The sequence below is a fragment of the Nicotiana tomentosiformis genome, chromosome 1 (assembly GCF_000390325.3).
Source record: "Nicotiana tomentosiformis chromosome 1, ASM39032v3, whole genome shotgun sequence".
NCBI lineage: Eukaryota > Viridiplantae > Streptophyta > Magnoliopsida > Solanales > Solanaceae > Nicotiana > Nicotiana tomentosiformis.
Window position 1 is genome coordinate 126,403,538 of NC_090812.1, and position 14,228 is coordinate 126,417,765.

The 14,228-nt window shown below is 37.8% G+C and overlaps 1 protein-coding gene across 2 annotated transcripts in view; it reads left to right on the plus strand.

Moving 5' to 3' along the window:
- Positions 1 to 1,914: 1,914 nt before the first annotated feature.
- The window catches only part of LOC104118251 (DExH-box ATP-dependent RNA helicase DExH3), a 52,002-nt gene continuing 39,688 nt past the window's right edge, over positions 1,915 to 14,228 (plus strand). Inside the window, exons 1-9 of one of the 2 annotated variants that reach the window (XM_009629460.4) lie at positions 1,915 to 2,428; positions 4,827 to 4,981; positions 5,072 to 5,159; positions 5,446 to 5,682; positions 7,611 to 7,706; positions 8,295 to 8,483; positions 8,648 to 8,807; positions 8,892 to 9,022; positions 9,623 to 9,793. In XM_009629460.4, coding sequence (XP_009627755.1) covers positions 2,138 to 2,428; positions 4,827 to 4,981; positions 5,072 to 5,159; positions 5,446 to 5,682; positions 7,611 to 7,706; positions 8,295 to 8,483; positions 8,648 to 8,807; positions 8,892 to 9,022; positions 9,623 to 9,793 — 1,518 coding nt within the window. In that variant the 5' untranslated portion in view covers positions 1,915 to 2,137. Of the gene's footprint in view, positions 2,429 to 4,788; positions 4,982 to 5,071; positions 5,160 to 5,445; positions 5,683 to 7,610; positions 7,707 to 8,294; positions 8,484 to 8,647; positions 8,808 to 8,891; positions 9,023 to 9,622; positions 9,794 to 14,228 lie in introns of both variants that reach the window. The other variant, XM_070191203.1, reaches the window with a different exon arrangement.

The following is a 14,228-nucleotide window of genomic DNA, read 5'->3' on the forward strand; positions in this document are numbered from 1 at the left end:
TAAAATATGATCTGTAACATGGAATATGAACTCAAGTAATCATCACAATAGGAAACATGTAGTGTATCGATTTCACAATCAAAACAAGGCAATAAGAGCAACTTTGAGTCAATCCGGTCATAACCAACACATATACGCCCGTGTACACACTCGTCACCTTATGTACAAGTCATTCACATAGTACAACAAATAAGCAGTTAGACCAAATCCTACGGGAAAGTCTCCCCCACAAGGTTAGGCAAGATACTTACCCCAAAAGCCCTCAATCAATACTCTAAAAATATTTTTCCTTTAAAAGTCACCTCCGCTCGACTCAAATCTAGCAAAAAATGACTTAATAACAGCAAATAATGCAAGAGAATTCACTTTCAATTAACAAAGTTAAGATCTTTACACAATTACCCAAAAGTCAAACCCGGGGTCGCCCTGGTCAAAACCCGAGTCCAATGATAGATCTTGACTACCCATAGCCTCACGAGTCCAAATATGTGTTTAGTTTTCAAATTCGAGTCCAATTCTACTCTCAAACATCAAATTTTTATTTTTTTCAAACATAGTAAAAAATCTCCAAAAATGCTCTTCAAATCTCATGATTTAGATGTAAAATCTCATAAATAATCATGTTATATAATCAAAAATTGAGTTAAAATCACTTACCCAATGATTGTGTATGAAAATCTCTCCTCAAAATCGCCTCCCACTGAGTTTAGGGCTAAAAAATATGATAAATGAAGTTAAGTCTCGAAATACCCAGCTATAAACAAGCTGCATATGTCGCATTTGCAACCCGGGCTCGCAAATGCGAAAAAAGGATCGCAAAAGCGAAAAAAGGATCGCAAAAGCGACCCCTGAGCAGACCTTAAAATGTCGCAAAAGGGACATATTATTCGCAATTGCGAACTTTGGCACCTTCACAAAAGCGACAGCTTTGTTGCAAATGCGTTAATCTCCCTGCCCAAGTGCCATCGCAAATGCGATCAAATTGTTCACAAATGCAATCTCCCCAGTCCCCAGCTTACTTCGCAAAAGCGAGAAATATCTCGCAAATGCGAGGACAACACACCAACAAAAATGAACCTTGCACAAAACTCTCCGGAACGCGTCCGAAACTCATCCGAACCCCCGGGGCTCCACATGTGCGTGCATAAACATCATACGAACTCGCTAGTACGATCAAAACACTAAGATAACATCTGAAACCACGAATCGGACACCAAAATACATGAAAATCACAATGAACTTCAAGAATTGCTAGAAACACAACCATGTATCTGATTCCTATCAAACCAACTCGGAATGACACCAAAATTTGCAGACATGTTCCAAATGACAAGACAGACCTATTCCAAGCCCCAAATCAAAATCCGAACCCGATAGCCATAAAGTCAAACCATGGTCAAACTTACAAAAATTCTAAACCTTTAATTGCCAACTTTCGCCAAAAAGTGCCAAATCAACCTAGGAATCTCCGAATCCAATTTCAGCATACACTTAATTCCAAAATCACCATCCGGATCTAGCGAAACCATCAAAACTCCGATCCGAGATCAAATACGCAAAAGTCAAAGTTGGTCAACTCTTCTAACTTAAAGCTTCTAAAATAAGAATCATTCTTCCAACTCAATCCCAAATCGCTCGAAAATCAAAATCGACCATACACGCAAGCCGTAGTAAATAATATGAAGCTACTTAAGACCTTAAATCACCTAACGAGATGATAAAACTCAAAACGACAGGTCCGGTCATCACAACCTTAGGTAAGGTGCAAGAATCCCACCTCAATTATATTCAATTTCATGTGAAACAAGTAATTATTTTTCCAGACAAATAGGTCAAACTTATTACACCCAAACTCCATTACAAAGGTTGCCTTCCAAACGGGCCCTACGACGTAATACTATTTCTCGCATACTTTCTGTGCCCACTTAAACGCCCGTTCGCTGCTCGCTGGACTCCTCCCATAATTTTACTCACCACGCCACTCCACTATCCTTCACCACCGCCTCTGTGCTATCGGAGCTACCATCTTCTTGGGCACACTATCACCTTCTTTCCTTCCCCAGACAAGAGAAGGTTTGAAACTAAAGCACATCAATGATCATAGCCCTTTTCAAGCTCCTTTTATCGAACACATAAAATGCATTCAAGAGTAGGGTGTCTCTTAGCATGCACAAAACGGAGGTCTTCTTATTCTTCTACTTGCTCTGCACTTCTCTCTAATCTACTCTCTTCCAATTCAAACCGGAATATATTCGCGGCTTGCCACCGGCGAATTTTGATAGGCAGTGATGTAAGTAAGGTTTATTATGTACCGGATTCGAATTTTCGTTGGTTGGGACAGCAGCGTGGGTTTTGTAGATACCCTGCTACCGCCGCGTTGGAGCAATTCTCCGACGATGAATATGAATGCGACTACGAAAATCATCCGGTAATTTCATTTTAGTTATTTTAAACTTCTTTTCTTTGGGATAATAAAATAGGAGTAGGCTTTAATGTTAAGTTCTATGTCTCCGAGAATCATTGAATGTGTGTGCTTATCTTATTCTATGTGTTGAGTTTCATTTTGGCTTATTTTTGGGAAATTAAATGCTATATATGGATTTAGATGCTTACTGTTTTAGTTATTTGTAATAATAACTAAATTGAAATACTAATTGTTGTTTGGCAAGTTGAATTGGTAATTAAGTTTTTTATACTAATACTACCCAATAGTGATAATTTACTATAAGAAGTCCCTTTTTTCTTGGTTGGGCCAATCAAGCAAGGGGTAGTGTACTGGAAAGGAGTTTTAAAAAATTACTTTTAGCTTAGGTCTTGTTTAAGCTGGGAGCTTTGAGTTCTTTTCAGTTGTGAAACCTTTAGTGTGAAAGGAAACACTTACAATATCATTCTCTTGAAATTTTTGACTTTTCATTTTCTGGTCGAAATTTGATTGGTGCGGGGTGGGGGGAGGTTTCAACGTTTTTCACATTTTTCTCTTTTCAAGTTGTCCTTTACTTTTGATGATACCACTTGGCTGGTGTGCTTGGGACAAGGATTGTTTCAGTTGCTATTACTTGAGCCTAGCAACCCTAGCCAATATTAGGCTGCTGTGATGTGTTAGATCCCTGAGTGAGTCCCAGTTAACTAAGTGAATGACTCTCTTTTGCTGGTAATGAGTGAGTCCCAGTTAACTAAGTGAATGACTCTCTTGTCTCTATTGCCCTGCCGGATAAAATTTCTCCTTGCTGCATTTATTCTTTTTCTCACCTTAACTGGAATAGGAAATAAGGACATGACATATGTTGGAAATGCATCCAAAACAGAATTCACCAAAACCACTCTACCTCCCAGAGATAAATATTGACTCTTCCAAGTTGCAAGTCTCTTTTCACATTTTTCTACCACAGCATTCCATATTTCCTGGGATTTATTCTTAGAACCTAATGCCAAACCCATGTAAGTGGTTGGCAGTGATCCCACCTGGCAATCCAATATTGTAGCTAATACTTGAATGTTTTGGACTTCCTTGATCGGGAACAACATACTTTTCCTCCGGTTCACATGCAACCCTGAGACCGCTTCAAAGACAACCAAAATGAGCCTTAGATGTCTTAGTTGCTTAACCTTAGCTTCACAAAACACTAGTGAATCGTCAGCATACAACAAATGTGTGATCTCCAAGCTACTATCCTCCCTATTTGATGCAAGGTAGAACCAATAAAGATTTCTTTTTCGATTCATCCTGGCCCATTCCTCGAACGAAGTTTTTACGGGGACCACCACGACTCCTCTCTTCTCGAGAATCCATACATCCCAATGGATCTCCTTGTCTAAGACCTCTCTCTGATGCAAAAAATCCTTGTGGGGAGGCATTGACAAGAATGGAAAATTTTACAGTTTTAATACGAAAAGATATCCACTTAATCCATTTTGCACCAAAACTCATATCCTTTAGCATTTTTAGAAGAAAGTTCCAATTAACATGATCATATGCCTTCTCAATATCTAGCTTGCAAAGGATCTATGAAGCACTTTATTCTGCAACTTAACAATGGAGACCATCTTTGTTAAGTCTACCTTCTATTTCAGAAGAGGAGGTACAATGATGCAAAGACCTTTTGATGAGGAGGAAATTTTGGCAGTGATCAAATTCTACTATGGGGATAAAGTTCCAGCGTTCGTATGGCTTCACTATGAAATTCTACAAAAACTGGTGGTGCGTTACCTATCGAAAAGATCTGTTGGGGCAATGTCAAGTTTGATTTTACCAGAGTTTCACAGCTAGGAATATTTTGAAAGAAGCCTTAATGATTCATGTATTGCTCTTATTCCCAAGAGAGGTGGAGCGAATGAGTTGAAGGATAGTTTTGGTATACCTCTTGTATACCGGCTTGTTTTTGCCCAAACATTAGTAAAATTTTATTTCTTTATCCAAAAAATGTTTTATTTTCATGTTCTGCTAAAAACGATATCAATGATAGTTGACAATTGGTGTGCATATTTGCCTGTTCAATTTACAAAAGATACATGGAAAAGAGTAGTTGTGAGTTGGCTTAGAATGTAGATATGGACTTCATTTAGGGATTCAATGGCTGTTGAAGGGCTTGATGGTGGGTGTTGTTGTCAGTGGCCAACGACCATTGGTTTCTACTTGGGTTTGCTCAAATGAAAAGGGCCAAGAAATTGTAAGAAAAGAATAATATTGATCTATTTCATCTTTTACATGTCGGCTTTTCTTTTAATCTTTTTAGTAAATCACGTGCATATTTTCTGTGTAAAATATTTTTGGTATGAATGATTTATCAGTTAAAGCTTTACTTATGGACTTTGAGATTCTATGACAGGCTTCATCATCAGTGGCCAATATAGACGAGTGGAAATGGAAACTTAGTCTGCTGCTGCGTAATGAAAAGAACCAAGAAGTTGTATCCAGAGATAAGAGGGATAGAAGAGACTATGAGCAGATATCTAACCTTGCCAAAAGGATGGGTCTCTATAGGTAGGGAAGAGTATTTTTTGGTGATTTCTCCCACTTTATTTGTTATCATGTGCTTGTGCTTTATTACTCGCTTCTTTTTGCATCTTGCAGTGAAATTTATGGAAAAGTTGTAGTGGTGAGCAAGGTTCCTCTTCCAAATTATAGACCCGATCTTGATGATAAGCGGCCTCAAAGAGAGGTACGAGTTGCCTCCTACCGGTACAATTATTTCTCTCTGCTGCATTTTGGTGATGGTTTGAATATATAGACAATAACAATTTGAGCAAAGGACTTTTAAGTTGGCATAAATGGATGCGGTTTTAATTTTGTGTTAAACAAAAGAATAAACTGGAGAGACAACAATGGCATTGAGGTGTGGTTATCTGAATGTGTCCTCGCCAGATTTCTTACGGCTCAACAGATACTCTAGATATGTTCTTGATTTTAGAAAGCAGAACTTGAATTTTTGATTGGCCTTGATGCAGGTAGTAATCCCACTAAGTTTGCAAAGGAGAGTAGAAGGCTTGCTTCAGGAGCATATTGATAGAACACAGCTCATTAGTGGAAAAGCTGACAACATTTTAGATGGAACAAGCTCCTCTGATATGGTTGAAGATGCGAACTTGGATGAAAATCCAGATTCATTCTTAGATGGCTCTGTCATGGAGAAGGTTCTTCAGAGGCGGAGCTTACGCATGCGTAATATGCAGAGGGCTTGGCAGGTATCTTTCCGTGTTCTTTTTTTTGTTTTGTTTTTATTATGTTTCTTTATATTTGTGGAGAAAATTTCTCTGTTCCAAATGCATGTCTCACTCTCTGCTCCTGACCTTAAATTAAAAGATTAGGGATGTTGGCTTACAATAGTGAACACTAAGAAACTTCTAAAGAACAAAGCTTAGAAAAGTGTGGGCATATCATCAGTTGTTCCCTGATTAATTTCACTCTATGACTTCTAAAGTCATCTTTTCAGATTTGTTCTCAGTTTGTTGTGACATGTTGTTGCGACTTTTGATAGATTTATCACTGTCATCCCTCCTATAGATCATATTTCACCTTTATCCATGCTAACATGTTCTTGGTTAATCCATGTTGATGTGCCAATGCATGAGTTCCTTAGATTTGTTGCTTTTACATTGCTTAATGGTTTAGTTTATCCTTGTTGATTCAAACGGCCTAATTTTATGCTTCTCATAGTTGTAAGAGATCTTCTATCATCATTTTGGAAAAGTGTGTGACCATCTCATCTAAAAGATTAAGCTGTTAGAGAGAGCGTTCTTTTATTTATTCAATTATGCCTTCAACATGCCTCCTCACGTATGAGTCTTAATCTTTTTGATGCGCCAAGTACGTTGAAATTATTTTTTGATAATGGGTGGCGGTAAGACTCAAATCCAGGACAGTCGGACAGCTCAATGACGATCTTTTTTTCCACCCTAGCGTGGCTGGTGATTGCGCAACTAGAATTTTAACACAAAGGCTGTGATACCATGTAGAAGTGTGTTACCATCTCATCTAAAAGCTTATGTTGTTACCAAATGTTCGGCCGCCATGTTGTGTTATCCTCGCTCCAGATGTCCGGGGTGTTATGTATCCCAGATCGGTTGAGGGAGTGAGTTAGTATCTCCTTAGATGGTATTGAGCACTCCTCATTTCATGAACTAACTTTTGGGGCGAGTTATGCCCAAGGTCCATCTTCTTTCTACATTTGATTTTTAAGATAGTTAGAATGAATTTAGAAGGGATAAAAACTCGAGGTTCGTCAGGCTTAGAAAATAGATAATTTAAGCGGTATATGCTGAAATTGAACTTGGCTTTTCATAAGAATCTATTAATTTTTGTTATACGTTTTTGAGCATATTTTACCAGACCCCACAGAGGGATAATACTGGGTATGTTGTTGTTTTTGAGCATATTTTAGTGTCTATAATTTCATATTTATCTGTTACTTTTTAATTTTTTAAGTAGCTGGAATTGTTCACGAATTTGTATCATTCTGGACTAATTAGATTCCAGTTTACTTTGGTTTTTTATTTTATAAATAAACTGGTCGTCTAGTTTGACAAGTCTTCATATGTGTTACCTTTTCATCCCGTTTTATGTGACAGTGCTAGGACATGATTACGTAGTTAATTTGACTGGTATATCATACTTGTACTAGTTGAAAGTATTAGTAATCACCTAAGCCAAGTGACATCAGGTACCTGACAGTTAGTATGAGATTACAAGGACACAGGACAACTATTTCAAACCTCAGTATAGCTGCACATTTCTTCATCTTGTATCATATTGACATTCTAATATGAAATAAGCAAGCAACTCTGCTTCTTTAGCTGATCTCTTAACCAAATTTGGGACTAGATAGCAAGTCTAAGGACTTTTGAACCAAGAAGAAATATTTATGCTCAGAGTGGTTTGATAAGTCTCCATATGGCCTGCAACAGTTAGCACTCTATATTGCTGAGGTGAATGTAGAGAATTTATTTGCACTGGGAGCTTTTTATCTAATCAAAATAGAGTGCTTAAGAAGCTATCTTTGTATGTTCAACTCATTGTTTCGTCCTCTTTTTTCCCTTCTCCCATATCAGCATCAACGAACTTTGTTGGATACATATTCCATGAATAAGTTTTTGTTGGATTTTATTTTGCACAGGAATCTCCTGATGGCAACAAAATGCTAGAATTCCGGAAATCTCTTCCTGCATTTAAGGAAAAGGAAAGGTTGCTCCAAGCAATTGCACGTAATCAGGTCATACTCTGATGAACTTGTGATTCTTTCTCCGTCCAATGCTTTTATGGTGATTGCATATGACAGATATGTTGCCCGAGTCAATGACCTTCTTTATTCTTAATAATATGGCACTAGTCCTTTATCATGAAATATGTGATCGTGCTTAAGGTTAAAATGCTTTTGAAGGTTCTCTTGCAATTCATAGTCATTTTTGGTCTTGAACTAAAGAACTTCATTCAAAGGATGTATTACGCTTTTGCTCTCCTATTTGCACAGTCAAGAGACTCAAGACCCTTAGTAACTATATGATTTGCTTAAGCACTTCATACAGGTAACCCATTGCATTTAACTGGCTTTGGTTCTCTAGTATATGGAGTATATTGAGGATGTCCAGGGAGCAGACTAGGACATATTGCAGTTCGTAGCGCCTAAACCTATTGTAGCATTGGGATAAAAAGAGAAGATAACACAGTTTAATAACTATTAGACATGTAGGGATTCTATAAGTTTGTGAATTGAAGAGTAGAAATTTAAGGAACTGAAAATTGATTCTGACATGCTAACTTGATTTATGTCAACTAAGTTTTCTTATGATTATTACAACAGGTGGTAGTAATTTCTGGCGAGACAGGATGTGGTAAGACCACTCAACTGCCACAGTACATTCTAGAGTCAGAAATAGAATCTGGCCGTGGAGCATTTTGTAGCATAATTTGTACACAGCCTCGAAGAATATCTGCTTTGGCGGTTGCAGAAAGAGTGTCTACAGAGAGGGGAGAACCTCTTGGTGACTCAGTATGCTACTATTCCTCTTTGCACTGATTTTTTTTTTTTTTTTTTTTCCAGCTTTGGTTTAAGCTTTCACTGGATGAGGCAGTCCCAAAGTTAAGATGATGTTACAATATGTTTTGGAAACTTCTTTATTTTAGTTGCTGTTCTTCACAGACTATTTTTGGTAGGTGGGCTACAAAGTACGATTAGAAGGGGTGAAAGGAAAAAATACACATTTACTATTTTGCACGAGTGGTATTTTGCTTCGTCGTCTTCTCAGTGACCGCAATCTTGATGGTATAACCCATGTTTTCGTTGATGAGATTCATGAGCGAGGCATGAATGAAGGTACATGAATTAGCAATTTGGTCTTTGGTTTTCTTATGAAAGTATTTTCAATGCTTTGATTATCTACTTCTCATTCTTTATCAGACTTCCTGTTGATTGTGTTGAAGGATCTTCTTCCACGACGCCCAGATTTGAGATTGATTTTGATGAGTGCTACTCTTAATGCTGAATTATTTTCCAGTTACTTTGGAGGGGCTCCAATGATTCATATCCCAGTAAGCTGCAACTTGGATCCCACTTTGTTGAATTTATACATTTTATTGGTGTTTGTGCACTATATTAGATGATAGTAGTCCTTTTCTATGTTGCTTGGACTCTCCGAAAATTTTGCCAGGTGCGTGTCGGATCCTCCAAAAATAGTGTATTTTTGGAGGATCCGACACAAGTGCGGCATCATTTTGGAGAGTCCGCGCAACATAGGTCCTTTTTATACTGCCCAATACTCTATGTTTCCCCTACATGTTCCGTTTGCAGAATTTCTCAATCCAGATTTGAGAAGAGTGAGCTTTTGAATTTTATGCCTTTAGAAGGGTGCATACATGCAAGGTGTTAGTCTATTGCTTGTTGATCCACAGTATTAACAGAAAATATTTGTATAATTTTAGCTTTACTTGTGATTTATTTTTCATTTCGTTCCTTTGTCATGTAATATTATTTTATCAATTAAGGTCATAATATGTTGACTTTTTGTCCCAGAATGACTGTTAATCTTTCTATATTTGTTTTGTTAAACCAGGGTTTTGGTTGTTGAACTTTGCTGGCTTATTTGACACAGTATGTTAACATTTTGACTGGTTGCATTTTGTATGATCTAGGGCTTCACATATCCTGTAAGAGCGCATTTTCTGGAAGATTTGCTGGAAATAACAGGGTATAAGTTGACTTCGTTCAACCAAATTGATGATTATGGTCAGGAGAAGATGTGGAAAACACAAAAACAGTTAGCACCTCGCAAAAAGAAAAATCAGATAACTGCTCTTGTTGAGGTTATTATTCTATTTGCAGTTGTGTTCTATAGATGAGATGATGTACTTTTTTATTTGCTAGTTATATATTTTCTTTTTTATTCAATTTTTGTTAGGTTTCAGCTTCTTTCTTCATCGTATTTTTCACAACTTTGTTCCTCTATTCTTCTTTCCAGTGCTCGTTTTCTGATTGTCTTTTTATTTTCTTTTGATGTCCTTCTCTAGTTATGAACATCTAAGAGGAAGAAAAGTCGTGATTTTTCTTTGATCTCGAAATTTGGAAATTATGAAGACAGAGTGACTCAACTGAAGTTTGATCTTGTTCATTGTAAATCAGAGTTTCCCATAGATGATCGAACAAGATCATAAATTAAGATGGAAATTATATGTTCTTCATATGCTAGAAAGTGAAGTCCTTGAGGGAAGCTAATACCATTCCCTAGACCGTTAAAACAGAACTGTGAAAAGTAACTTCGCAGAATTGACTTTGCCCGCTGTTCTCCATCACTTCTGTCCCATTTACTCAGCTGTGCTCTCTGCTAAGTGGCAATTTAGAGTGGATCAGCTCTCCCCTATTAATCTGGATAGAGAATTCACCTTTTGGATTCTGGTTAGAAGAGAACCTTTTGGAGTTTACTTATCAAAATTAAAGAAAAAAGGTCTCTTGGATTTTTCTAGTTCTTGCATATGTAGAGAGGCATTTGATTCATCTAAAGAAAGCCCCTTTTTTACACCCATTTTACTCCCAAATGATCAATTTAAGTTGAAATCTACAAACATCTCAAGTCCTAGGTGCACTTACTAGAAGGTAAAGAGAAGGGGGAGAAGAAACAGTTCATTTTGGCTAGTTACGAGATGCATAATGTTTTTCATTTTCATTAGGAGCCAACATGATCTGATAGCATAATGTACTAATGTGGGTGTTCAGATGTGTTTGCATGACTTTCTTTGAGAAGGTAACATATTTTATATATAAGATAAAGTAACCCTGATCACAAAGATTGTGCTAAGAGATTACAGAAAGTTACAAGACCCCCCAAAAGAGCAAAAACATAGTCTTGTGGTAGTTACAAGGCCCCAATGATGTCCACTATAGACTCTACATCTTTTACAAGGACTTCTTTATACCAAAAGTGAAACAAAAATATACAGTTCATCTTGATCTTCTTTTCAGAACTAAATCTTTCTTAAAGTATCTAGAGTTCCTTTCCATCCATATTGTCCACCAAATATAAGCTGGGACAATGCTCCACCATTTCTTCTGCCTCAGTTGGATACCTGGATCGTTCCAGCATGCTACCATTTCTGCAGTTGTCCTGGGTACTGTCCAGTTTAATCCTTTCATACTCATGAATAAATACCACAACTTGCTGGTCACTTTACAAAAAGAGGTGGCTATTTGTTTTAATCTCATTGCCACACACAAAACATTTAGAGCATAGTTGCATTCTATCCTTATCAAACTATCATGGGTCAGAACAGCCTCTTTAACCACTAGCCAACAAAAGCATGCCACTTTAAAAGGTATCTTGACCTTCCAGATGTGCTTCCAGTTCCACGGCCCATTGTGTGGTCGTCTAGAGCAATTTTAAAAACTATAAGCTGACTTCACAATATAAATTCCCCTGCTATCTCTCTCCCATACTATTCTGTCCTCTTCCTCTACAACCCCTTTGAAGCTATCCAGGAATCTGAAGAATTCAGTCACTCTAATAACCTCCTAGTCATTGAGGAACCTTCTGAAGGTCACATTCCAACCCTGCAAGCTCCATGTCTCAGCCACAGTAGCTTGAGGTTGCTGCACTAAGTTGAAAATGTCTGAAAAAGTTTCTTTCAGAGGTCCATTTTAACTTTAATTCTGACATTACTGAACAAATCTGACCATAAGCATCTTATAGACTTCCAAACACTTACCCCATAAGCACCAGAAACACCACTTGTACACCACAACCTATCTGCGCCATATTTTTCACTAATTACCTTCTTCCACAAAGCTTGTTCCTCCAGGGAAAATCTCCACAGCCACTTCGTAAGTGAACTCTTATTATGTTGTCTCAATTTCTGATTCCCAGGCCTCCCTCCTTCTTGCTGTTGATGGGCACTCTATTTCACCAGATGGTAAACCTTTTTCTCCTTGTTCCCTTGCCATATGAATCTCTCCTTAAAGCATCCATCTTTTTCTCAACTTTTACTGGTATTGGGAACAAAGACATTGTATAAGTAGGAAGGATTCCAAAACACATTTGACTAAAGTAATCCTTCCCCCAAAGAGAGATAGCTACTTTTCCATGTGGTAAGTTTCTTTTCACATCTCTCCGATACTCCATTCCATATCTCATGGGATTTATTTTGCTCCCAATGGCATCCCCAAGTATGTAGTTGGAAGGTTCCGCACTTGACAACCTAAAACCGCAGCATATCTCTGAGTCTTGGTGACCTTATTAACTGTATACATCTGGGACTTGCTTCAGTTAACAGTAATCCTGAAACTGCTTCAATAATTGGAACGGTCAACCTCATATGTCTGACTTGCTCTTCTTCAGCTTAACAGAAAATCAAGGAGTCATCAACATAAAGAAGATGAGTAATTTCGAAGTTGCTTCTGTCATTATTCACCACCTTGAAACCCCTTATCCACCCCTCTTGATTTGCCTTCTTGATCATACTATTCAACCCTTCTGTTGCAATTATAAAAAGAAAAGGAGATAGAGGGTCTCCTTGCCTTAACCCTCTCTGCGAAGAAAGAACCCCTCCGAAGATCCATTAACCAAGATAGAGAACTTAGCATTGCTGATGCAGAAACCTATCCACCTAATCCATTTATTTCTAAAACCCATATTCTTCAGAGTTTTCAGAATATAATCCCAATTGGTATAATCATGTGCCTTTTTCATGTCTAGTTTGCCTAGAATCCCTTCCTCCTTTTATTCTAGAATCACACTCATTTGCTATTAAAGCAACATCCATGATGTGCCTGCCTTTGATGAAGGCCATTTTTTGAGGGTCAAGCAGCTTGTGAATCACTGTCTTCAGTCTTCTGTCAGCACTTCTGATATGATCTTATATACACTACGTATAAGACTTATAGGTCTGTAATCCTTCAAGTCTACAGACCCAACCTTCTTATGAATTTAAGCTGCATAAGTAGCATTAAAACTTTTCTCAAAAAATTCCTGTGAATGAAAATTTCGAAAAGTATGCAAAACATCTTCTTTGATCACATCCCAGCACGGGATAATGAAACCCATGGAGTAACCATCTGGATCCGGGGCTTTGTCTGTACCACAAGCCTTTAAGCCTCAAGGATTTCTTGCTCTGCAAACTCCCTCTGTAGCCATTGTTCCTCTGCCTCACTGGTTCTACGACAGTTAGGGCAGTTTGAGCTGTTGCCTCCAAGCTTCAGATTCAGCATAAAAGGATTGATAGAAAGCTAAAATCTCACCCTTAATAGCATTAATGTCCTCAACCTGTGTCCCATTGATGTTAAGCTTATCAGTGTTATTAAACCTTCTATGAGCATTAGCAATCCTCTGAAAATACATGGTATTTCTATCCCCCTGCTTTAACCATTGGACTCTTGATTTTTTTCTCCGAGATAGCTCCTCATTTTTAGCAATCTCCTCCAACTCCATTGTTAGACTAGCCTTCTGCAACAATTCATCTTTTGAGAGATCCCTGGAATCTTTTGCTATATCAAGTTCAAGAATTTTATTCAAGCAAATGGTTTTCAAAACCTCCAAATTTTCCCCTTGTTCTGACCTCCATTCTCTCAGTTTATCTTTCACTAATATGAGTTTTTGAGCAAGGATAAAATCTGGTCTTCCTTGTAGAACAAAAGAATGCCACTAAGTAGCTATTCTATCCCTGAAGCCCTCTGTCCCCATCCACCAGTTTTCAAATTTGAAATATGATTTTGTGTTCTCCCACTCCCCACTTTGTAGTAATATGGGGGCATGGTCTGAGGATACTCTTGGAAGCATGGATTGCCTGATATTCCTCAGACTTTCATCCCACTCGGCAGAGAATTTTCTTGACTTCTGTGATGCATATACTGAAATTTTTTACTTATTAGGTTGGTCTTACTAATTCGCTTACCGAGGACATGACCCTCGATAGAAAGGTGTGGAAGTCAAGAATTAGGGTTGTGGGTTGACAGGTAGTCGAGAGTTTCTCTTAGTCTCACCAGCAATATTAGTACTAGTCTTATTTTTTCCTATTCCTAGTTCCTTGTTATTACGGGGTGTGTCATTCTTACCGGTAGTATTGGCACTATTCTTGAATTTTCGTATTCCTAGATCTTTGTTATTACATACTATGCCATTTGCTTCCATCCTATTACCTTGTTGATGCTATTGTTTGTTTATTGCTTCCTTTTCTGCTCTTAAGCCTAGGGTCTACCGGAAACAACCTCTCTATCTTCATAAGGTAGGGGTAAGGTCTGCGTACACACTAGCCT